This window comes from Dromiciops gliroides, chromosome 4 (assembly GCF_019393635.1).
Source record: "Dromiciops gliroides isolate mDroGli1 chromosome 4, mDroGli1.pri, whole genome shotgun sequence".
Taxonomy (NCBI): domain Eukaryota; kingdom Metazoa; phylum Chordata; class Mammalia; order Microbiotheria; family Microbiotheriidae; genus Dromiciops; species Dromiciops gliroides.
The window spans coordinates 469,370,152-469,394,599 of record NC_057864.1 but is presented as its reverse complement, the minus strand read 5'-3'; the positions used below and the strand labels follow the sequence as shown (position 1 = coordinate 469,394,599).

At 46.5% G+C, this 24,448-nt stretch overlaps 1 protein-coding gene across 4 annotated transcripts in view; it reads left to right on the top strand.

The window, feature by feature from the left end:
- The window catches only part of TPST1 (tyrosylprotein sulfotransferase 1), a 121,453-nt gene extending 98,820 nt beyond the window's left edge, over window positions 1-22,633 (top strand). For 3 of the 4 annotated variants that reach the window (XM_044002252.1, XM_044002251.1, XM_044002253.1), the window contains 3 exons: window positions 9,274-9,324; window positions 18,933-18,983; window positions 22,018-22,633. In XM_044002252.1, the coding sequence (XP_043858187.1) occupies window positions 9,274-9,324; window positions 18,933-18,983; window positions 22,018-22,056 (141 nt within the window). In that variant the 3' untranslated portion in view covers window positions 22,057-22,633. The remainder of the gene's footprint in view (window positions 1-9,273; window positions 9,325-18,932; window positions 18,984-22,017) is intronic. The other variant, XM_044002254.1, reaches the window with a different exon arrangement.
- The last annotated feature ends 1,815 nt before the right edge of the window (window positions 22,634-24,448 follow it).

Here is a 24,448-nt window from a genome sequence, read left to right as displayed (position 1 = left end):
CATTGTTAAGGCCAAAGAGATTATGTAAGTGTACGTATTATCAGTGCATATTGTCATGTTTATATCTTGGAGATGTGAGGCACTGCAGGCCCCTTGGGGCCCAGAAAAGACTGAAAGTTTCAAAATCTGGATTCCTTCCTGCATCATGAAGCCTGATTGGACTTGCCTTGTTTTCTCAGCCTATCAGACTGCCAGCTGGTCTAAACCTTGACAAGAAACCTTAGGAAAGATACAGGCGTGATCTCTTTATTTGGCTTTAAATATGTCATGGTGGGCTTTGTTTGGACACTGGATTCTGGATGCCTTCGTTTGTTTAGCAGATACTTAGGGGAAGGCAGCAGGGGACTGTTCAAATTTCAGCTCAGCCACTTACTACCTGTCTGGTGGCCTCTTGGCTCCTCAGTGTAAAAGAGAGAGTTTGATGAGAAAACTTCTAAGGTTCCTTCCAACTCAACATCTTCAATCCAATGAATCCAATTTGAACTTAGGTTCAAATCCCAGGTCTTCTACCTGTTCTCCAGGTGACCCTTGGGCAAGTCACTGGATCCCTTTGAGCCTCCATTTCCTCACCTATAAATTGTGACTTTCTGACCCATATTTGAAGTAATTCTATCACGGAGTGTTGTGAGACTCAAAGTAACGACAATAAAACATTTTGTAGCCATAAAATACAAATAAATGTGAACCTGCTGTTATTGAGCACATGCTATACACTCTGAAGGAGATGCAGAATTATGAGGGTCCCTGGCCTGCTTCTTCTTTGTTGTTTTGTTTGTTTGTTTGGTTTTTGGTTTTTTTGGTGAGGCAATTGGGCAGATGAATGCTAGGCCCCAATATCAGTCAAACTCAAGACCACTAGGTTAAAACCCCGGTGTTTATCTCCCCTGCAACTTTATATGTATTTGGGGAAATGGGGGGAGTGGGGGATGGGCCATCTTGGAACCTTTTATATTTTATATTATTCTGAAGGCTGGTTTTTACTTCAGCTTCCAGTTTCAATCCATTCACAGATGACACGATTGTTTCCTATATGGCCAGTCTCCTGCACTTACTTAGTTTTGGGAAATGCTGGTGTTTTTGCCATGTTGAAATGGGAGAGCTGTTTGGGGGTTTTCATTTTTAAAAATATGAGCAGTATGACTACATTTAATCCCTGTTTCATTTAGAGGACTCAGGGATTTTGTGGTGCATGTTGTGTGTCTGAGGAAGCTCAGCCAGCCTCAGAGGTTGGTCGGTGACTTTGCCCCTTTAGCATCAGAATAATTCCAATGATTTGGTGCTTCTAGACCAAAAGGGCACCACGTGCAGTGTCCTCCTCCGTAACATAAGGGCATGAGGTCAGCTGAGCACCAGGGGGCCTTCCAGCTCTGAAGGCCTTCGGCCGACATTTGGGCCAGTCCTGTCTCTGTCAGTTGCTGCTGTAACTGATAACTACAGTACAAGCATGGCTGGATTGGCTTTCTGCAGGGAATGAGCCCTTCTGTAGAGGCTCACTGTCCAAATTGCTTTATACTTCAAGACTTTTCAGAAACATTTAACTGCCCTGGATAGAGATGTCTATAAAATCCATCATACAGCTCCTTGCCCGCTTAAGCAGGCTATGCATACTGTGGAGGAGTGAAGTTGGAGGACCTGAGTTTAAATGCTAGCTCTGCTACCTTTGTGACCTGGAGCCGGGTCTTATCGACGATGTAAAGGGGTGTCCTGTTGTGTGCCAAGCACTTGACAATGATCATTTCATTCAATCCTCACAACAACCTTGGGAAGTAGGTGTTGGTATGATCCCCATTTAACAGTTGAGGAAACTGAGGGAAACAAGGATCACACAGCTAGTAAGTGTCTGAGTCTGGATTTGAACCCAGTTTGTTTTGTTTTTGCTTTTGTTTTTGTTTTTGCAGGGCAATGAGGGTTAAGTGACTTGCCCAAGGTCACACAGCTATAAGTGTCAAGTGTCTGAGGCCAGATTTGAACTCAGGTCCTCCTGAATCAGGGCCAGTGCTTTATCCACTGCGCCACCTAGCTGCCCCAAAACCCAGTTCTTTTTGATCCAGTCCCCCAACATTCTATCCACTGCATCACCTAGCGGCCCCTGTTGTTGTTGTTGTTGTTTAGACTAATGCCAGGCAGGAGGAATAGCAGCATCGAAATGTAAATGAGCTGAAAAGGAAACATTTCATACCTAAGAAAGGTCCAGGTCTCTGTCTCCAGCCACTCATCTGCATAAAACCCAAGGGGAGTCTGGGAAGTGTAACTGGTCTGAGCATCATAAGTAAAAGTGAAGTCCCTCACAAGGGATGTTCTCCGAATCCTCTTCTTCCCCTTCCTCCCCTTCCTCCCCTGACTCCTCTTCCACTTTGTTTTCCACAGCTTAGCCAGTAATTCATGACTCTTTTGGCAATATCATGCTAATAACAACCACCCTTTATATAGTACTTTAACATCGGCAAAGCACTTCACATATGCTATCTCATTTGATCTTCATAACAACCTCATGAATAGATATTGTTATGATCCCTGTCTAAGATTGGGATATCTTATGGACAGGGGAACTGAAAGCGGGCAGAGGGGGTAAGTGGCTTGCTCAAGGTCACACAGCTAGTAAGTACTTGAGGCAGGATTTGAACTCTGGTCGTCTTCCTGACCCCAAGTCCAATGCTTTATCCCCTGTACTACTCAGCTGTTCTGGGCAAGGTACAGGCCCAAGAGGCAGTTAGGTTAAAACTTAATGTTAACAAAGGATGCACTTCTGGTCACTAGTCCTTCACCTTCATGACATGCCCTTCATAGCAAAGCACAAGTGAGGGTAGCACAAGGTCCAGTTAGAAAGAAGCTTTTTTAGCCAAGAATATAAGGCTGAAAGTTCTGTTATTTAGAGGGACAGATTGATTAACAAGATCCTTTTTACAGAGTTTGTGTTTTTAAAGTAAAGTTAGGTCATAAACTTTAAAAAATTAAGTTTAGTTATGTCTTACTTTCATTAGTTTAATGAATAAAAAGAATGTCCTTTATCACTGACTATTTGCCTTTTATTAAAGAAATACAGTTTCCTGGCTCCAACGCACATCCTAGTGACCTGTGGGATGCACACCCTATAGATAGTCATGGGCTTCCTGTAGTTATAAGTTATAAGAAGCAGTCAGAGAACATTCTGGACCAGCTCATGGGCAGGATCTTGGAAAACACATTCAAAGCTGCCTAGCTCACCTTCGTTTTCAGCATGAGGAAATCCTGCCTTTGATTTGAAGATACTTAAAATTGTTCTCATCTGCAAAATGGAAATGAAAAGGTGGGCTTCCTTCACAAGACAAAGTTGGTGTGAGAATTGAACATGAGACAATGTATGGGAAAGCACTGTATAAATGGGTGTTCTTCCCAGAAGACTCAGTTATATGTGATAGGGTGTTTGATGAGTTCGTAATCAGTCTGGAAGAGATTGAAAATAGGTATGTCATCATTTGGGGGCCTTTGACGGCTCACTTTTAGAAGCCCCACCTGCCCCCAGCTACAGAGGTCCCTTAGACAAATGCCATATGGCCTCTCACCTGGGTTGCCTAGGTAGTCCCAGACTTTCGGGCTCTGGTCAAGGCTGGAGTTATGACTCTGTATTCCAGGAACTCCAAGTTGATTTTGGCTGCCAAGCTTATGGCAGTGGAATAACCCGATTTGCTTTTTTTTGATCAGCCCTTTCTTTCCAAATATTGTGTGTTGCCAGCCAGAGCTTCTCAGACGGAAACATGTGGTCAGTGCCACATACGAAAGCTTCTGGAGAGAGCCCTTCCTTTGCTTATGGCCTTTTCTTTTATGCTGCTTTTCATTTTGGACTCCAGCTCTCTGGGAGAATTCAAAGCAACCCTCCAACCTCTCTCTGACTCATTAGACAAAAGCCCAGCAAGCCCATAAGAAGAGGGAGGGGTGACCTGAAGAAAGTGACCCCGTGATGCTCAGGCACTGAGAGTCTCCCTCCCCCAACTCCTGCCGCTGTTCACAGTGAAGCCAGCCTTTACTGGGTTCTTGGGCTTTTTTGTATTTATGCCGAGCCTAGACTAACCCCTTTAGAAGCAGGGGTCCTGTCAGTTGCAGGGGCCGTGGTGCCTAACGGGCATTCTGCTCCAGGGGGTTCAGCTGGCCTTCCAGGGGACCCAGAATGCAGTCAGTCAATGTGGTAGAAGGTGCACTGCAGCCACAAGGAGGGATTCCAGGGTTCCCAAAAGATGCTTGTTAGCCCGTCGGCATCAACCCCCCCCTCGCCCATCATTAGCGCCAGTGTGTGTGGATTGAGTGGGGTCAGAAGACCTGGCTCTGAATCCACCTTTGGCACTTACTCTCTGTGGAACCATGCCTGTTTCCATGATGCTATCTTTTGGGGATCACTGTCCCTTCTCTGCCTTCCCCGTGGCTTGTGGGGGATGAGGATAAGTTGAGACACGAGGTTAGGAGCATCTCAAAGACTCTGGGGCAAACCATGGCCCCACTGTAAGGGCACTCTTAAAGCAGAGGAATGTGGAACGTGGATGCTGCCAGCACCGCTTACACCAGGATGTGGTACCAGGCGTCTCTTTCCCATCCTGCTTAGAACATGCTTTTTGTTTTCTTCTTGTTTCCTCCCTTCCCCAACCTGGGGAAAGCTCCGGAGGTTTGGTTCTCCCCTTTCAGGAATGAGGAAACGGAAGATCCGGAAGATCCGGAAGATCGGGACTTTGTCTGGTTCTTTAGGATTTAGAGTTGGAAAGGGGCCTTTGACACCATCCCTCAGATAGGTAGGTATAAAAGAGGTTCAAAGTGGGGGAAATGTCCTGACTTGGGTTATAACGAGGTTGTAAGTGGTAAAGCCGGAATTTAAGCCTCCATCTTCTAAGCTGCAAATTCAGCCTTCTTTCCACTCTCCCCATAAATGCCTGTTAAGTCTGAAATTATTTGAGCCACATCGTCTTCCCTGTCCCTGTGAGACACCTTGGATTTAGGGTGCCGACTCCCACAGACATAGAACCCAACCACACAAAGAGACTGTGTCCAGCCAAGCCTGTTCCTTTAATCAAAGGAAATGCCATTCATGGCCTTCCTGTTGTGTAAGCCTGGATCTGGTTTCTTGTGGAAGCACCAGCTTTGTCACTGGAATGTATCCCTGTCCCATGGGAAGAGCAGTGCCTGACAGTGTGGGCCCCAGCTTCTTGTCTGCCGAGGGCCTCCTGGGCCATTTTGCTTACTCGATCTGACACCAAACATTTGTCTTGTTTCTCCTCGGAGCTGTGCTCTGCTGGAGCCGATGTGAACTTTGCCACTAATATAACAAGGAGCTCGTGCTATTTGATGTGCCAATGGCATCCTCTTTTGTGCTGCTTCACGCATCGCACTCCGTTGGTTGGGAGTCCGGTACCTCCCAAAACGGCCCATTCCATTTTTAGACAGCGGCGACCATCAGGAAGTCCTCTCTTCCAGTGAAAATCTGCTTCTTCACAAATTGCTCAGTTTCTCATTCACTGTCTCTACTTCTGACCTGGGGCCAAGCAGAAGAAATCCAATCTCTCTTCTCCATTGCCCTTTAAAGACTCCAAAGATAGCAATTCTGTTCCCACTCAAGTCTTCTCTTCTTTAGGCGGCTATACACAGTGTCCCCAAAATCTTAGGGTAGTTTTAATCTGTTAAAGGTCAAGTGACCACCAAAGTATGCTGCTATGAGATAAATCATTGAAATTATTCCACAGAATCCAGAGTGAGAGGAATAATGAACCTGGCCCAATTGTTGCAGAAAATGCTTTTCTTGCTCCCAAGATGTATCCAGACATCCTTTCCCAGCCTACCCTATACTTGATAACATGCTTAAGCTATGACCAGCATTTAAGGAAGGCAGATGTTTGGAGTCTCAGAGTTTACCCAGAGTGCCCTGTCTCCAGATATAATTACTTAGTCATTTTCCCTCCTCTCTACCACCACTATTCTTTTGAATAGAATTATATGTATTAACTGCTTCTTAAATCAACACTGTTTCCTTCAAAGGCTCCTGATTGCATACAGAGTAGAAGCTGACTTTAGCCCCAGGATGTTTCATCAATTCCCCCATTTCATCATCAAGTCTTTCATTTTTGAAAGCCCCTTTCTTTTAAATTCAGTAACAACAGAAATGATAAACTATCATCTAGGTGGCTTTTTATAACATTTAAAATAGTACTTTTGTTTCTTGAGCTAAAAAAATCAAGACAGGCACAGAAAGGATGTTTCTAGCTAGAATGGATGGCTGAGCTAAGGATATAAACAGAGAAGGAGAAACCAACAAAGAGAAAGAAGGTAGCACCTGTAGATTTGACTGCAGGTGTCAGACCACCTGGGTTCAGATCCTGGTAGCTGTGACTTTTGGCAAGTCATTTCTGCTGCCTCTGCCTCAGTTTTTTAATTTGTAAAATGTTTGAGTTTGGCCCGATGGCCCCTGAGGCCCCTTCCAGTCCAGAGCTATAATCTGATAATCTACTGTGTGGAAGAAGTATTTGATTCTCATTTCCTTGAGGGCAGGAATGAATTCTGGGTTTTGTGACAAGGCTGCCATGGTTTTCTTATTGCATAGTAGAAGCCATTTGGTCTAGAGACAATGGCAACTGGCTCAGAAGATGAGAACCTTGTTGGACTTTTGCTTCTGCTACTTACTACCAGTAGGATTTGGGACAAGTCTTTGACTTCTCTCTGCCTCAATCCTGGAGCTCTTTTTGAATTCTTTGTTATATGTAACTCCATGAAATGAGGAGTCGGATGGCAGGACCTCCTAGGTTCCTTTCCAATCAAAATGTGATGAGATGCTGGGAGGTGTTCAGTTTGGGAGACATCAGTAATGACATCCTACTCTCTCACTTGTGACCTCACCCAAGGTTCACCTGAGAACTAATCAGAGTTACATAGAGCAAAGAATTCAAAAAGAGCCTCTCCAGCTTAAAGCCCTCTCCCTCCCTCCTTCATAGGGCCCTCTGGCCTTTAGAACCTACTAGTGAGTATGACTCCTAAGAGCAGTGAAGGAAGGGCTGGTCAGAGGGGGCTTCATGGGAGAGAAGGAATAGGAACTTGGTCTCACAGTTTGACTTTGAAACTGCTTCAAGCTTTGAGTTAGCACAGTACGCTTATCTGTGCTGTTTTGCCCCTCCATTAGTGCTGGCCTTTGTCCAGATTTCTGAGCTCCGATGAAAATAGGCAATGCCGCTGAGTTTTATTGGCTGGAAAGCCCTATTTGATTTAAACTGTAATTAATCCCTCAGAGATTTGGAACATTGTCTTGTGAATTATTTATGATATATTCCAGTAAATGTTGAAGAAAAAGGGTTCTGATTGCCAGATTATGGAAAACTTTTAATTTGAGAAAATAAGCATCATGTAAGTTACATATTTAATTGTTTTCCTCATCCTCTACAATCTCCCCCCTTTGGAGCCACATGTGATGCCATGGTGACCCTGGGTCCTGAAGCTCATGTCAATGAAGCACCAGCTGTGGGTTTGAAGGGTGAAATGGGGAGTGTCTGGAAACCCACCTTGTTAAGTTTCAGGAGGCTCCAGCAGTGTGGTCAAGATTTGATGAGCCACAGCAGCTCATAAAGGCTGTCTCTGAAGGTGGAGTTTTTCTACCCAGTGAAGCACACTCCCTCCTTAGGGAACAGAGGCCTCTCATGAGTCCTATAATGCAACAGCCAAAATGACTGGATATTTTCAGGTGCTGTTAACTCCCCCACAGTCAATAAAAATGAGACTGCTCAGTCTGAGCAACATGGGACAAAAGAAAAAGCATTGACTTTGGAATCAGAGGAGCTGGGTTCAAATCCTTTCCTTTTCACTAATTTTCTGTGTGACCTTGGGCAAGTCACTCTCTGTGCCTTAATATCCTTGTCTACAAAATAAGGGTTTTGGACTAGGTAGCCTCTAAGATCCCATTTTGCTCTAAGTGTTTGATCCTATGACAGTGAATGAAGCTCAGTGATCATTTAACACAGTATGGACAAAAGGTTATACTGAAGCAGTGTTGAGAAGACTTGAGACACAGATGACTTGTCAGCTGCTTCAGCTGCATTTAAACTTGAAGTTTGTAAACTTAAGGTTCAGCAGTTTTTAATGTGGGAATTAAAAAGTACTATCTTTTATAATCTATTATGTTTCTCAACATCATTCATTTTGGTAAATGCAGAATAATTATATCGTTTCTCCAAAACTGATTTTCCAAAACTAGGACTTTTTAAAAATTAAGATAACATGAGAATGGTTGTAGTCGTGAGAAATGTGCAGTAATTAAAATTAAATGGTATTTTATTTTTTGTTATAAATTATTTTTATCCAAAAGCATCTGGTTTTGTTGTATGTTTAGAATTTGTTTGGGTGTTTATTAAATTTGTAAGACATTTCTAATTTTATTTGAAGAAAATACAAGATAGGGGCAGCTAGGTGGCGCAGTGGATAGAGCACCAGCCCTGGAGTCAGGAGTAGCTGAGTTCAAATCCAGCCTCAGACACTTAACACTTACTAGCTGTGTGACCCTGGGCAAGTCACTTAACCCCAATTGCCTCACTAAAAAAAAAAAAAGAAAGAAAAAGAAAATACAAGATAAGAACTATTTATTTGCATAGGTTGTTTTATGAAAAGTAGCAAAGCACAACTTTTTTTTAATAGAAAGGTGGGGCTGAGTTACATAAAGTTTGGAACCCAATGTACTAAGATGTGCAAGGGTTGTGAGCTGGATTGGTGCAGAGAATACCCACAACAATGAAGTCATAGATCCTTAAAGTACTGACGTGTCACCCATAATTTCAGGAGACATAGGAGTGTCAGGTAAATCAACTTTGAGGAAAAAAACCCTCCTTGTCAGAAAGGCAAAGCTGAAATTAAACCAAGCATCATTGTTCCTGAATGTAGAGAAAGAAGCTGCTAGAAATCTGTCCTTAAGCTATGGAAGATTTGTGCTTGTTACCCGGCAAGGTCTATCCAAGGCTGACTTTCCTCCTTGGCTGATTTGATCAGAACTTGGGTTTTCGGACATGCTGAGAACTCTCCCAGCCAGAAATGGAGCCAAAAAATGGCGTGGGAGGGAATTAGAGCTGATGGGAAGCTAGCCCAACCTTTTCCATCTGCTGTTCTAGCACTGGCAAATTCCCAACAGGCCCTTAAGCACCAAGCATGGACCTTGGCAGGCCTTGGGAAGTGAGAGGGCAGCTGCTGCCCAAGACCAGCCCATGGTCCTCCCGTGGTTGAAGGCCCGCTAATAACCTGCAGAGATAACATTGTTTAAAGCGCTCCCCATTTTGTGTTTTTCAGGTCTATAAAGGAGAATTCCAGCTACCTGATTTCCTTAGAGACAAACCACAGGTACAGTATCCACTTCCCCTCTTTGGTGCGTGACACACGGACGCTGTGCTTGCCCACCAGAGGTAATGCTCGCTGTTGGTTGTGGAGCCGCTGTTCCTCCGCATGCAATTGCTTCAGTAATGCGACCGAGCCGGCAGCACCATTTGAGTTATTTCCTAGAGCTCAATTTGATGAAACTTTGATCTTATTTTTTACTCAGTTTATGAAAGTGTGACACTGCCATGAGCAAACCCATGTCCATCCTCCCTGAGGTCCAGGGAAAGAGATGGAAGCGGGAGTGATTGTTGTTACATAACACTGCTTGGCTCCCACTCCTCAATACTTAAGTGGAGCTCTGATCTCATCTATGCCACAACCCTTTTATGCTTCTCTATGTGTGCTGGAGCAGGGAATGTCTGTGTACAAAAAACACCCCCCTCACCCCCCTGGGAAGGGTGGTCTGGTGGAGTGGAAAAGAGGAAAATTCGGGATTTAGAGTCAGGAGAGGTCCAGATTCAAATTTCAGCTCTAACATGTCTTACCTTAGTCACCCTGGTCAAGTCTCCTCACTTCTCTCTAAGACTCAGTTTCCCCATCTGTAAAATGGGAAAAATATTTTCCCTACCCACTTCCCAGAGTGGCTGTGGAACAATGCTTTGTAAACCTTGAAGCTCCCTAGGAGCGTGAGCTGCTGCTGCTGCTGCTGCAGTGGCTCCTGCAGCTGCTTCCCCAGCCACTGCCACCATCGTCACCCTCCACTCCCAGATTGTTAGAGCAGATGCAGAGTGTCTGGAGCTTGTTTCCTCCCTTGAGTCACTGCAGACTTCCCATAGTTCCCAATCATGTGCTAGCCACATGACCAGAACTCAGGAGTGTTTCCACGCTCCCCTCCCTGGGGTGGGGGGCGAGCCCTCCGAATGGGTATCATGAAGGAGAAACCCGTGCTCCGTGTTGATAGTGAAGACACTGAACTGAGCTGGGTTTCTGTACACAGGCCTTGGGGGCCATGAGACCCTCAGCATCAGTAGAATAGGGGGCTGTGCCTCAAGGACCCCATGGAAACCTGCATAAAGTGGGGTTTAGAGCTGAAGAGAAACTCAAGCTAAATGGGCCAGCACCTGCCCCCCCATTTTACCAATGAGGAAACTGAGGCCAAAGGAGGGAAGTGACTAGCCTAAAGTCACACAGTAGTGACAGAGCAGAAGCTTGGACCCAGCACTCTGCTGGTCTACCCCATCCCCTCTTCCAAAGGAGCCAGTTTCACCAAGGAGTTACCCAGGATGAGTATGCCTTCTCTAAGCATGAGATAGGAAGAAGGGAGAAGAGATGCCCAGAGAGCCCTGGCCTAGGGGGTTTTAATGACCTCTGAGACATTTCTGACCAGCACACATTCATTCATGAACCCCTTCTCTCCTTCTCCATAGACAATTTGGAAGCAGTCTGCAACATATTTCACCAATCTCTTTAGTTCCTTCAATGACCTAGAACCTTCCTGCTTTCTTCTTATCGCCCCTATAGAAATCTTTTCTCAGGAAAGATTCTGATATCAGTCATTTACACTTTAGTATGAAATGAACCTGGTGCTGCCTCACCAAGGAATATTTGCACTTTCTGCAGTAACTAAGAACAGTATATGAAAGACTCATTTACTATCAAAGGAATTTCAAGCATCCTGGAAGTCAGATAAAAGAAGTATCCAGGCTATCTGTTCAGGATTATACCCCCAAAAAATGCCTTCAGATCAATTTGGAATTTCACCAGCCACCAGAGAGGATAAAAGAAGTAATGTTGTCAGGGGCAGCTAGGTGGCGCTACAGTGGATAAAGCACCAGCCCTGGAGTCAGGAGGACCTGAGTTCAAATACGACCTCAGATGCTTGACGCTTACTAGCTGTGTGACCCTGGGCAAGTCACTTAACCCCAATTGCCTCACCCCCCACCCAAAAAAAACCCCAAAACCTAATGCTGTCTATCTTGGAGGCTGATTAAAGAATTAAAAAGTGCAGAGTCGAGATCCATTGTCCAGATTATCTCAGAGAGGCGTGACAGACAAGACTTCCTTCATGAAATACTTTCAGACTTTGAGCAGGGCAGCCTGTAAAATGATGGTGCTGTGTGAACAGAACCCTCCTTAGTGTGGGCAGAACACATCGGCTCACCTTTTCTCATGAAGCCCACGGTGCAGTGCTAGGCCTCACGCCGCACTTCAGCCTCTAGCTCTTGGTAGGATTTTTAAAAAGAGATTTTACATAAATCTTCACCAATCACATGATTGATTAACAGATGTCAGGGGACTGGGAATTATGCTTGATTAGAGTTCTGGCCATTCATAGAATCTTTGGTCGTGTGAGAGTTGGAATAATGCCCCTGCTGGGAGGAACATTTTGTGAGCTCTGGCCTGAGGATAAGCCATGTGGCCTTGGTGTCAGGAAGTGATGTTTGCTTGTGGGTACTGTCGATCAAAGCTATCAGCCAATTAGCTTGGAGCTGTGTGTGTGTGTGTGTGTGTGTGTGTGTGTGTGTGTGTGTGTGTACGGCCCTGTTTCCATTTTTCATGGGAGGCTTCAGGGACGAAGAAAGGGTGAGGGCGCTCTTTTCGCCCGGGACCTCAGCTTGGCTGGAGCAGAGATGCTGGCTCCCTTAGATAGATAGATGAAAGAACCTTGGCCTCTTTCTCTCTCCTCACCAAATTCTTATGCTCCTTAATAAATACTTAAAAGTCTAAACTCTTGCTAAAGCTTATAATTTATGGTGACCACTTATTAAAATTTTAGACAGTCCAGCTAGAATTTTAGCCCCTTACAGATAGCAACTTTACAGTCGGGCAGCAAGGGGTGGATTTGGCTGTGGCTTGTTTATATTTTTTTATTGTGCAATTAACTGTAAACAATAAAACCAGATATGCATCTACTCAATACTGTTTTATGCTTAAAAGGAATGTGTCCTTAGTCATGCCTTCATTTCTGCTGTTTTCTGTTCATTCATTTAGTTTTGTATTTGTGTCTAGCGATGATGTATTTCCTTTCATCTGATGGGAGTCAGTGCATGTACCGCTCTGGGTCTGTTTTTGTTGCTTTGCATCACTTCATCTAAGCTTTTCATAATTTCTTTATATTCTTCATGTGTAGCATTTTAATGGTATCGTAGTCTTCTAGTCCATCATTATACCAGAGTTTGTTCAACTGTTCACCAACTGCTGGATATTTAGGTTATTTACAATTCTTTCTATAATCCATCTGTCAGCTGAGTGCTAACACAACATTGCGGGCCAGGTTCTTACTGGGGGTCTTTTATCTCAGTAATTTCTATGGCATTAGTTCCCATTTCAGATTTTTCCTGGAAATAGCAGAATTTATCTCCATTCACTCTAAGGACCTTGAGTTCTTCTGCAAGCTTTTGGGCTAACAAGACATTGGACAGAGACAATTGCTTCCCCATTTGGGCAGGACGGCGACCCCTCTCCAAGTCTAAGGGGACATCTCCTTCTCTTTTCCACCTTTTCTCATAGAAGCCTTTCTTCTCCTTTGTCAAGAGTCTCTTTCTTTTCCTTCTCCTTTCACATCTAACTCTGTTTCTGAGGGATGGGGAACTCGTCTCCTCTTTGAGGCCACATAAATGCAAAGGTTCTTGGCCTGGTCACTGTGTAGACTTGGTTTGTGCATCTTGTCTCTCTCAGGAAGGGCTCTTTGGAGCTTCCCCTCTCCCTCTTCTTTCTCATGGTCTAGTCTGTGCTTTTCTCCTTTAAGAAGCCATGGTCATGGGGATCAGCTTTGTCATCAATGTGCTACAAACCCAAAGCTGTGAACAAAGACTTCGCGTGGGGCAATAAGAAGCTAGGATGGGGAGATTCATACCTGGGAAAGGAGGTGAAAAGAAAAGAGACTTACCCTCCTCCCTTGGACAAACAGCTGGACATGCCCACTAGTTTGCATTTGGGAAGAATTTTTTTCCCCTTTTCTTAAGGTCTCATCCCAATAATGGAGCTATTGGTGCTGTGACTTGTCTTTGACTGCATATGTAATCATTCTCATGGGACTATTATCTGAGGAGAGCCAATGAGAGAGAATAGTTCATGCCTAGTGTTTGGTCCCAGCCTTCACATGCATTCCCTGACTGTGGAGAAGGGTGCTTCTATCCAAGATGGGAGACTTCAAAAGAGGAAAGTATGTGGATTCTGAACCCTCCAAACCCAGAGATGAAAAATGGTCATATAAGGTGGGCAGGGGCAGAGAGTTATCTTTAATCCCCTTTTAATTGCCTTCTGAGAACCAAGACCTTTCCATTAGCTGGGATGCCTGATGTCCAAAAAGTAGGGTGTGTGGACTTGCCAGATGATGTGGACAGAAAGGTGCCAGCTATCAATGATGGCTGTCCAAGAAAGTCCTGCTTCTTACTTCAGTGACTGGACAGAAGTATGTCCTAGAGGCAGCACTGCCTTCTTTGCATTACACCCCACCCACATCTAAAATCAGAGGCTGGGAGAACCAGTCATTCACTCTGTTCATCCTTCCCAGTGGTGGCCAGAGTGACGTTCCCAAGGCTCATTACTCAGGAGTCTCCATTAGCTCTCCAGTGATAGGATGGAAGGCCCGCCCTTCTGTCACCTCACATCCTCTTCACGCAGTCTTCCAGGTGAGCCAGACCAAGGGCTGTTTCCCTTTCAACAAGGATTAGGGTAGGACAAGCCAAGTGCCTCTTCCCCACCTCTTAAAAGGGTCCATTTTTCTTCAAAGCTCAGCTCAGTGGCTGCCCCTTCCACGAAGCCTGTCCCTCATCTTCCTGACTGAACCTTCTCTTTCTCCTCGGCTTTTCCTCAAGGATTTTGCCCCGACTACCCACCTTGGTCTTGGCTGTGGGTGTGTTGGATGCCACAACCTCTATTAGAATGTAAGTTTCTTGAGGGCAGGAGACTGGGTCCTTTTTCACCTCTTATCTCCACCACTGAGCATGTGGCCTTACCGGAGCAGACACTTAACAAGTGTTCTTAGACCAGACAGAAGGATGTATGAATGCAGGTCCTTGGGAGCTGACCTTCAGTGGAGGGACTAGGGCCATCAGAGCAGAACTTACCTTTCTTTGTGTGTGTTGTGTGTGTGGGTTTGGGGGATTTTTTACAGCGGCAATGAGAGTTAAGCAACTTACCCAGGGTCACACAGCTAGTGTCAAGTGTCTGAGGCTGGATTTGAACTCAGGTCCTCCTGACTCCAGGGCCGGTGCTTTATCCACTGCACCACCCAGATGCCCTCAGAACTTACCTTTCTAAACAGGGGAGTCTAGATGGCTTCTTGACCTCGTTGTGTTGAAAACCCCTATTCTCCCAGGGAAAATATTCCCTGCTATTTGGGTGACTGTCATTTGCCTAATTCATAAGATTATAGGGCTAGAAGGGACCTTAAAGGTCATTTAGTTTGACCTTTGCCTTTTACAGATAAGAAGACTGTGGCCCAGTGAGGAAAAGTGACTTGCCCGGGGTCACACAGGGAGCTCCCTGGCAACAGAATCTGGATTTGAGCCCAGCCCTTTAACTCACGATCCATCTCCACTGTGCCATGCTGCCTTTACACCATTGTTGTACAAAATAGTTTGTTGGGGCAGCTAGGTGGCACAGTGGATAGAGCACCGGCCCTGGATTCAGGAGTACCTGAGTTCAAATGCGACCTCAGACACTTAACACGTACTAGCTGTGTGACCCTGGGCAAGTCACTTAACCCCAATTGCCTCACTAAAAATAAATAAATAAATAAATAAAAAATAGTTTGTTGCCATCACTTCTTTCAGACACAGTTGATTTCAGAACCAGCAAGAGCCTGGGCACCAGAAAGTCCTGTTCTCTGATCCTCCTTGTCCCTGGGCTTGGGCCAGTCAGGAATCCTGCCGGATCTGGGTATTTGACCTTAACATGGAGGTTCAGAGGGGATCAGGGGAGGATACCACCATGAAGCTTCTCCCCACGGGCTCGGTGGCATTTTCCTCCTTCACCATGTCTCAGTTAAAACCCATTTTACCTTTATCAAGGACATAGCTCTGGAAACACTAGACAGTCTCTAGATGACTGATGGCACAGCACACGTCCCCCTTCTTGTCAGGGAAGGGGGGACTTCCGGCGTGGAGGAGGCCTGCATTGTCCGAGAGGTCTCTGTGTCAGCTGAGATATAATAATTTATTAACCACCTCTTTGTTACAAGGCAGGTGCAACTTGGGAAATGAAACAATTGGTTTTTGAAACATCTATAAAAACATAAAGACAAACAACCACAGAGTGTTATCGGGCCCAGGAAAGAATAAAATCATTCCTTCATATGAATCATCATTCACTGACCGTGGCTTCAGTTACTAATAATGAGAGAAATGCACCATCAGCACGACTCTCAGGTTTCATCTCCCAGCCAACAGATTGGCAAAGATGACAAAAGATAGCAATCAGGCAGTTTTAGGAGCGTTATGGAAAGATAAGCTAGTGAAACGGGACTCTGCGAACTGGCCTGAGCTTTAGATAAAGCAGTTTGGATTGGTGCTAAAGAAGTTGGACCAAGGAGAAGGCACATACCCAGAGATCACACTGCTGGCCCGTCTCCCAAGGGGTCAGTTAAATGCTTTGTTGTAGTTGAAATAAAGGCCTGACAATCCAGCACTATTTATGGCAGCCTTGATCATGGGAGCAGAGACCTGGAAACAAGGGAGCTGCCCGTCCACCAGGAGGCCCTCGCTGCCTGGGGATCCCCACAGCGAGGCCGGAGGTGCCAGCGTCTCCCCACCAAGAACCTTCATCTTTATGTGCTCCTGTGACGCTAGCCCGGCTTCCCGGGGGGGTGGGGGGAACATCATTTAGCTCTCCTGCCTTTCTCTGTGACAGCCTGCCATGTTCCCCTCTAGAGAAGCCGCTATTGGGCCGTGCCACCACCAACATCTAGGGTTGAAGGGACTCCTTAAGGAAACAAAAGCAGTTATCTGGGGCCCCAAAGCAAGACCAGCTTCTGCTGATGGAATATGACAAAGCTGGTGCTGCTCCGTCTCCCATCCCCCAAGGGGTCATATTTCTAGAATAAGTTGTCTACCCCCAGTGCCTTCCCCGGCTCACCACCAACACCTTTTTGCAGTCCTGATTCCACCCGCACCACTTGACTGAACTGTCCTCCCAAAGGGCATCGGTGATGTTCTCATTGCCAGAATCTTCATCCCCGCCTTCTTGGCCACTTTCTCTCACTGGATGCATTCTCCTCCCTTGGCTTTGGGATGCCGCATTCTCTTGGTTCTCCTCCTACCTCTTTAACCTTAGCTTGTCCATCTTTACTATCTCCTCTTCCTCTTCCTAAGCCTTTAATGAGGGTACCCCCAAGGTCATGACCCCCCTTCTCTTTCTACTTTCTTTGACAGTCTCATTCATTCCTACATCTTCAGTTGTGCAAGTACTCCTAGATCTATGAGGGGGTTTTTTTTTTTTTTTTTGTTGTTGTTGTTATTTTGTTTTGTTTTTGCGGGGCAATGGGGGTTAAGTGACTTGCTCAGGGTCACATAGCTAGTAAGTGTCAAGTATCTGAGGCTGGATTTGAACTCAGGTCCTCCTGAATACAGGGCTGGTGTTTTATCCACTGTGCCACCTAACTGCCTCCCATCATTTGGTTTTATCTTACAATCATTTATGGACCTAGAAGAGCCATTAGGATAGAATTCCTGTCATCACTTCCCTGAGGTGGGGGGGTGGAGTGTTAACAAGCCTGGAATAGCAGAGAGCAGCCTCAGAGCCAGGAAGGCCTTTTCTCTGACAGATACAGACTGTATGACCTTAGGCAAGTCCCATACAAAGTGTTTACCTGAATGGGTAGGGGGAATTTCCTTGGCCTGGAGTCCCATGACCAGGAGTTCTCAAGCTTTTTGGCCTCAGGATCCTTTTACACTCTTAAAAAGTATTCAGAGGGGAAGCTAGGTGGCACAGTGGATAAAGTACTGGCCCTGGATTCAGGAGGACCTGAGTTCAAATCCTGCCTCACACACTTGACACTAGCTGTGTGACCCTGGGCAAGTCACTTAACCCCCATTGCCCTGCAAACAAATAACAAATAAATAAATAAACAAGCAAACAAATAGATAAGTATTCAGGACCGCAAAGAACTCTCGCTTATGTGGGTAATGTCTCTTGACATTTGCCATGTTAGAAATCAATAAATGTTTAAAATAAATGTTATTAAATGATAAATGTGTAAAAATATTTACTTAATAATAAACCTATTACATGGTGACACACAATTACTTACTTTATGAAAAATAGATTTTTTTCCAAAACAAAAAATTTAGGAGAAGAGTGCCATGACTGTACATACTTTTTGCAAATCTCCTTAATGTCTGGCTTAATAGCAAACATCTATATTCCCCATATCTGCTTTTGCATTCCATCTGTTCTTGTGAAATGTTGTTCAGTTGAAGCCTTGTGAAAAAATCTGAGATCACAAAGATAAGTGGTTGGAAGGAAGGAGTATTTTAACAGTCATATATGACACCTCAGTATTATTATGAAAAATAGACTTGGCTTCCTGGACCCCCTGAAAATGGCCTTGGGGACCCGCAGAGTCCTTGGACCATACTTTGAGAACCGGTGCACAAAACTAATGAAACGATAGGCTTAAGCATATCTTAGTAATACAGAGAGGGACAAGAGTGGTTTGAATGACTCCCCCAAAATGTCTGAACTATAAGAGGCAGGAAAGGAAGGGGAGGTGTGGTGCTTTCCCTTGGGGGTGGTACCTGGAAGTGATTACAAGAGAGCTTCGAGTGGGCTTTAGGAGGGACCTGGGCCGTGTTCCTTGGCATCCGTTCTAGTAAAGTGTCATGTGGTGTCTTGTTTGTGGGTTTGACTTGCTCTGCCAACCTTTCCTCAGTAGGCAAGGTGGAGGTCAGCCCAGCCAAGGCCATGTGGCTCAGCCTGTCATTTTAGACATAATTCCCATCAATCTCTGCTCTGCACATGGTACATTTCATCCAAACATTCCCGTAACTCTGGGCCTGGGGGTCCCCAGGTCTCCTCTACATTCCCTTCTCCCCTCCCCCTCTCCCAATCCTTCCAGGCCCAGCTGCTGTGCTGTCTCCCAGGGGGCTTTTCCCATCCCCCTCCTTCTTGCTGTTCTCTCCTGTTTACTTAGCTCTTTATTCCTCTTTCTCCCAGTACAATATCTGCTCTCTGAGGACCAGGGGCTGTTTCAGCTTTTTGTGTTCACACATTATGGGGGCTTAGTAAAACACCCACCACAGGGTGCTCTGCTTCCTCGTGGAGCCTTGCCTAGTTTGGATCCATCAGCAGTTGTTACACAGAGGACCTGGCTTTGAATCCTGGCTCTGCCATTTATTGCCTGTGTGACATTGAGTAAGTCACTCGAGCCTTCCAGGCCTCAGTTTCCTCATCTGTTCAAATAAGTGGCCTGAAGTAGATGAACTCTAGGGTCCCTTCCAGCTCTAATCTAGGAGCCTCGAGTATTGCCGTGTGCCGCATTTATTGTGAGCACCGGCTGTCTGGCTTTCTTGGCTGCTGCTGCTGCGCTGCTGCTGCTGCTACTGCTCTGGGGTCCTCGGCCAGTGACGCTGGTGTCTTGCTCCCATTGACTGAAAAGTGTTTTAAACCGTTCTTTGCTTCCTTAACAGAATGAACCTGGCGACGTAGAGAAGAGTGGAGACGCCTCTGTCACACACAAGGTGATGGTCAGAAGCACCGACGGTGCTCTGTATTTTTCTAATCAGGTTCCTTTGGCGTGCCTGTCTTAGGAGAGAGCCCAGCAGAAGCGGCTTTACCAGATCTTGTGCAGGTGCCCCCAGTGAGCCCAGGTTAGACACTGAAGAGTGTTAGATCTGGAAGGGGCCTAGACAACATCTAGCCCAAGGTACAGCAGGACAACTGACTTAAACTCAGAAGAGACCTGGGTTCAAATCTCACCTCCTGCACTTGGTAGCTGTGTGACCATGGGCAAGTCACTTAACTTCTCTGCGCCGTCTCAGTTTCCTCTTCTGTAGAACGGGCATGGTGATAACAGACCTGCTTCCCAAGGTGATCGGCAGATACAGTTGCCTGGTGAGGGAGGTTAAGTCACAAGCCCAGGGTCGCACAGGTACGAGGCCCCCGGACTGGGGATCCAAACCAGGGGCTTTGGCTCCAGGGGCAGCATCTCTCCTGTTACCGTCCTGCCGGTCAGGATCCCACGAGGCGGCATTTGGAAGAGAGCAGGCGGGCCTGGGAGCAGCCCTTCTCGGTGCTATCATTTCAGAGCAGGAGCTGAGGCGGAGGAGCTCTGGAGGCCCCAGCCTGCTCTCCCCCGCCCCAGAGTGACAGCAGGCCTGCTTGGGCTTAAGCTTTTTGGATTCCCTTTTGAAACCATCATTTCTCCCCCTAGCTCTGGCCTGTAATTGCACAGTTAATGAATCGCACATGTGAGCAGTGGTGTCCACACATTCCCTACCGTAAGGGAGCATATTCATTCACTAATAGCAGAATTTTTAAGACACTGGCTGATTCCTGTCATCATGCTGTGGAGTCCGTGCTAACCTGTATTATTAAAGTTGGGGCAGGGGCCGGAGGGCTGGCTTCTTTACGGTTTTGGGGGCCAAACACTTAGAAGCCAAAGATGAGAAAGAGCCCCCACGGAGACAGCACTCAGTGCCGGGAGGGAGAGTGCTAGGCCGGGGCCTGCAAAGCAGAGGCCCTGAGTCTGAGTCCCGGCTCTGCCGTCTGAAATTCCTGGGTGACCTTGAATGAGTGACTCCCCCCTGCGTCTTTCTGTTCAGTAGAATAAGGGGCGATGATCCCTAAGGCCACTGTGGCCCTGAGTGCCATGGGTGCCCAGCCACACCCGCTAAGAGGGAGGTGGACAGAGGTGGAGTCAGTGCCCAGAGCAGTGCTCCACCCAAGGCTTCTTCTAGGCTCTCTGGACATCCCTGAGGAGTGGGGTGGGCTGAAGGGAAGGGGACCTGGCATGTTCCTGAAACTCCCGGGTGAGGAGACCCCCCCACCAAGGTAGCTTGGGCCACCTGCTCAGTGATGTAGCATCTTAAAAAGGTAGCCAGCCACTGAGAAGGCGCATTGGCCCTACCCCACATAGCCTGTATGAAGCAAAGATGGAACTTGAACCCAGGACTTCCTAGGTTCAAGGCCAGCTCTCTATGCTGCTTCTCTTGGAGGCTCATTCTCCTTATAATCCCAGCTAAGTGTGATCAGGGAAACAGACCCTTCAATGAAGTAGCAGAGGGGCGCAGGGTGGATCTGGTAGATAAGGAGTAGGCCGTTCCTAGGCCTCCTTTGTTTTTTGGCAGGGCAATGAGGGTTAAGTGACTTGCCCAGGGTCACACAGCTAGTAAGTGTCAAGTGTCTGAGGTCAGATTTGAACTCAGGTCCTCCTGAATCCAGGGCCGGTGCTTTATCCACCTGCACCACCTAGCTGCCCCCCTAGGCCTCCTTTGAAGGGCATTTGTCATGCCTGTGTTAACAGTGGGAGGGATTGGAGATCGAGGTGATTAGAGAGGCCAGAGCTGTGAAATAGCCAAAAGAGACTGCCAGCCCCTGCTGGAACTTCTTCCTCTCCTGGTTGGAACCTGCTCATTTGGAGATCTCACTAGGTGGCTGCGTCCTTACTGAAGTCTGGGCCTTTAAATAACTAACCCCTCTCCGAGATGACCCCCAGCTGGCCCTCCCCTGGAGTTCATGTGGCAACAATGGCCCTGGAAACAGCAATTAACTTGCTTTACAACAAGTCATCCAGGGAGGGAAAACAAGGACCGCCATCTTAGCCTTGGATTGCCCCTGTCCCCATCACGCTGCTGGTGGTCCATGGTGGAATTTGAACCCAGGGTCTCTCCTGACTCAGAGCTCAAGGGGGGGGGGGGCATTCTTAGGCCCAGTGAAAATAGCGAGAGACTGGGCAGGGTTGGGAGCTGGTCCCCTGTAACTCTCCATTCTGTGATTCTCAGGCAGGAGCCTCAGGCTCCAATCTCCCTCCAGCCCAAGTAGCCATGAATAAGCTTCCATTCTCCCCTCCATCCCAAGTACCATGTGGCCATGAATAAGCGGCCAGCCCTGAGTCACAACTTCCTGAGCTCAAAGCTTGCCTCTGGATGCCGGCGGGCAGCATTTGCTCTTCTGTACAAATGGGCATAATCCTAGTACCTGCCTTCTGGGTAATGTGGTAAGGCTCAAATGAGATAATGTAGCCTGAAGTGCTTTGTAAACCCCCTGTCATCTGCTGCTAGATTCCTTTTATTACCACCCCCTCAGGCCGCACATCTCCAGAAGTACAGTGGAAGCATCCAGATCCCTTTGCCAGGCAGGTTACAAGGGGCATGGCTTGGTCCTCATGACCCCTGAGGTCCCTGCCAGCTCTTGGGGTCTGCGCCGATCCCCATCACAGCCATCACACGGGGCTTGCCATGAGACTGAAAGGACTTTATGTACAGGTCTGAATCCAATCCAATAAACATTTCTGAAGCACCTACTAAGTGCCAGGCATTAGCAAAATTCTGTATGTTTGTATGTCCACATATGTACATGCATTTGTATAACCCACATATGTACATACACACGTTTATATTCAATGTGCTTTGCAAATCTTAAAGTACTATTTACATTTCACTTGATTATCTCATGTATCCCTTCATTTCCCTGCCTCCGTGTGTAATTTGAGGCTGGGCAGGTTTCTGGAGCTGAGGGCATACCTGTAATGATATTCTGTCTCCTCCACCCTAGGAAGGAATTCTGCCTTTTCAAGGGATGGGTGATCTCTAGGAATGTCCGTCCTGTCTGTCCGTCCATCCCCAGGCTGAGATCAGTGGCTCGGACTTCATGACCTGAATCTTCAGCCTCTTTCTCCCTGTTCTCTCTCGTCCGTCCCCTTCCCGTGTGTGGGTTCCATCAAGCACAGTTCAGTTGTCACAAGTGAATTATTTCCCTACCAGGATGCTCCTGTACCTCAGTGGTAACAGAGTAAGGTACTACATGGACCTTGCAGGGGTCAAAGGTCTGGAGGGGAAAAGATGCCTCCAAGGGCCAGATCTCCGCTGCAGCTGCTGGATCCACAGTTTTCTTTAATCTGATTCTAAACCTTCCATTTGTGAAAGGGGTTCCTCTGAAAGAAGACTGAGGGATCTAAGGCGGGGAACTTTGGGAGTGGGTAGTCTGTGCTCAATCCCAGATGTTTTGTAGAACAGTTTGTTCCTGTTGAAATCTGATTAATGTGGATGGTGTGAACTTGCTTAATTATTTAAAGAATGATGTGTTATTTCTGAGAGGGCGGGGAATCATGTACATTTACAATTCAATGACTTTTGTATTTTATTTTTCAAAATAAAAGCTTTAACTGTGAGGCTTTCTGGTGGCGGTCCATCTCTTCTTTCCCAGCTGGGCTGTTGCATTTTATGATGCCAAAAGCTGCTTCGGGCTGAGTCAAAAGCCAGGCCATAAGCTTGCTCACTCTCCTTTCCCAGATATCTGTTTCTTTGGGATGGTTCCGTGGGAGTTTGTTGTTTTGACCTCAACAAGGATCCATCTTTAAACAATATCTTGGCTCAACGTGTACTTTTCCCCTGTTCTTCAACATCAGAGTACTCTGTTCTGAGCCGGAGAAGTTTCCCTTTACCAGCTGCTATCAAGGAACAATCTTGATCGGACAGATCATGGTCTGGCAAAATAAATTTAAAGATTAATTCCGACTGGCGTTGTTTTGATCAGTCTTCATTGGCCTGGCCTGTTCCCTTCATTCCATCCAGCTAATCTTCCTAGATACAGACTTCTTTATGCTAGCGCTATGCTTAAGGGGGTTCCCTGTGCATGCCTAGCATGCCATCTAACCTGCTTGTCATTCAGTCCCTTCATAATTTGACCCCACCCTATCCCCACTTATTTCCGACCTTATTCCCCTCTACTCCTCAAATCATATTCCCCCCTTACCCATCACCCTCACATTCCTGCTTCATTGCCTATGCCCATGTTTTCCTTCACTTGAAATGGACCTCTCATCCATCCATCCATCCATCCATCCATCCATCCATCCACCCATCCACCCATCCACCTCTCCAAATCTGACCCATTCTCACAGGCCCTGCTCCTGTTCTGCTTCTTCATTAAGGCATTTGTTCCACTGATCTATCTCTTCCTTCTGCTTTTCTGAATTCCTATAGCACACATAGCCCAGAACTGCCTGATGATTAGAAGCTTTCATTTACATAGTGCTTTACCAGTTAAGCGCATTTTCCGATGAATGATCACGTTTCATTTACTCAGCTATAAAAGGAGGGGATCCTTCTCTAGCTCTCAATGCATGGTCCTGTGACCCTCGCATCGACCCTGTGAGATACCAGTACTTGGAACTTCCGACCATCCAGAACTTCACCAGTGTTTCTATTTCCTCCATGGAAGCAGACCTTAGCTCCTCACACCTTAGCAGACCAACAAGCTATGTGTGACCAAAAAGATTTAAGGTTGGCGGTCAACTTTGTACTGGTAGGGCCAGCCAGCAATAATGGATAGAGTTTGGGGCAGCTAGGTGGGCAGTGGATAGAGCACTGGCCCTGGATTCAGGAGGTCCTGAGTTCAAATCCGGCCTCAGACACTTGACACGTACTAGCTGTGTGACCCTGGGCAAGTCACTTAACCCCAATTGCTCCACAATAATAATAATAATAATAATAATAATAATAATAATAATAATAATAATAATAATAATAATAATGGACAGGGTCCATCTCAGGGCTCTCCTAGAGGCCTTCCTCCCTGGGAGGACCTGCCAGAGCTTCTACTCTACCGATAGAAAGGCTAAGAACTTGGGTTTCCATCCACACCAGCTTCTATGGAGCGGGTAGCACAGGTGTGATCCTCATTTAAAAGATGAGTGATGGTGGGAAGGCCATATGACTAGGAAGTGGCAAACCCAGGCCTCTTGACTCTAAGTCCCCGTGGGCTTTCTACTACCCAAAGAACCTGAGAAAAGGAAAGGATCCCTCAGCCCATCTGTGCCTGACCAGGAGGTTCCCTAAGAGATCCCAAAAGAGGGGTCTCCACTCAGCCCCAGCGCCCAAGGCAGCACATCCCATTCTTGGCTTGCTCTAGTTGTTGGAAGTCTTTCCATCCATTGAGCCAAATAAGCCTGGTCACAATTTCCACCCATAAATCTCTACTGATT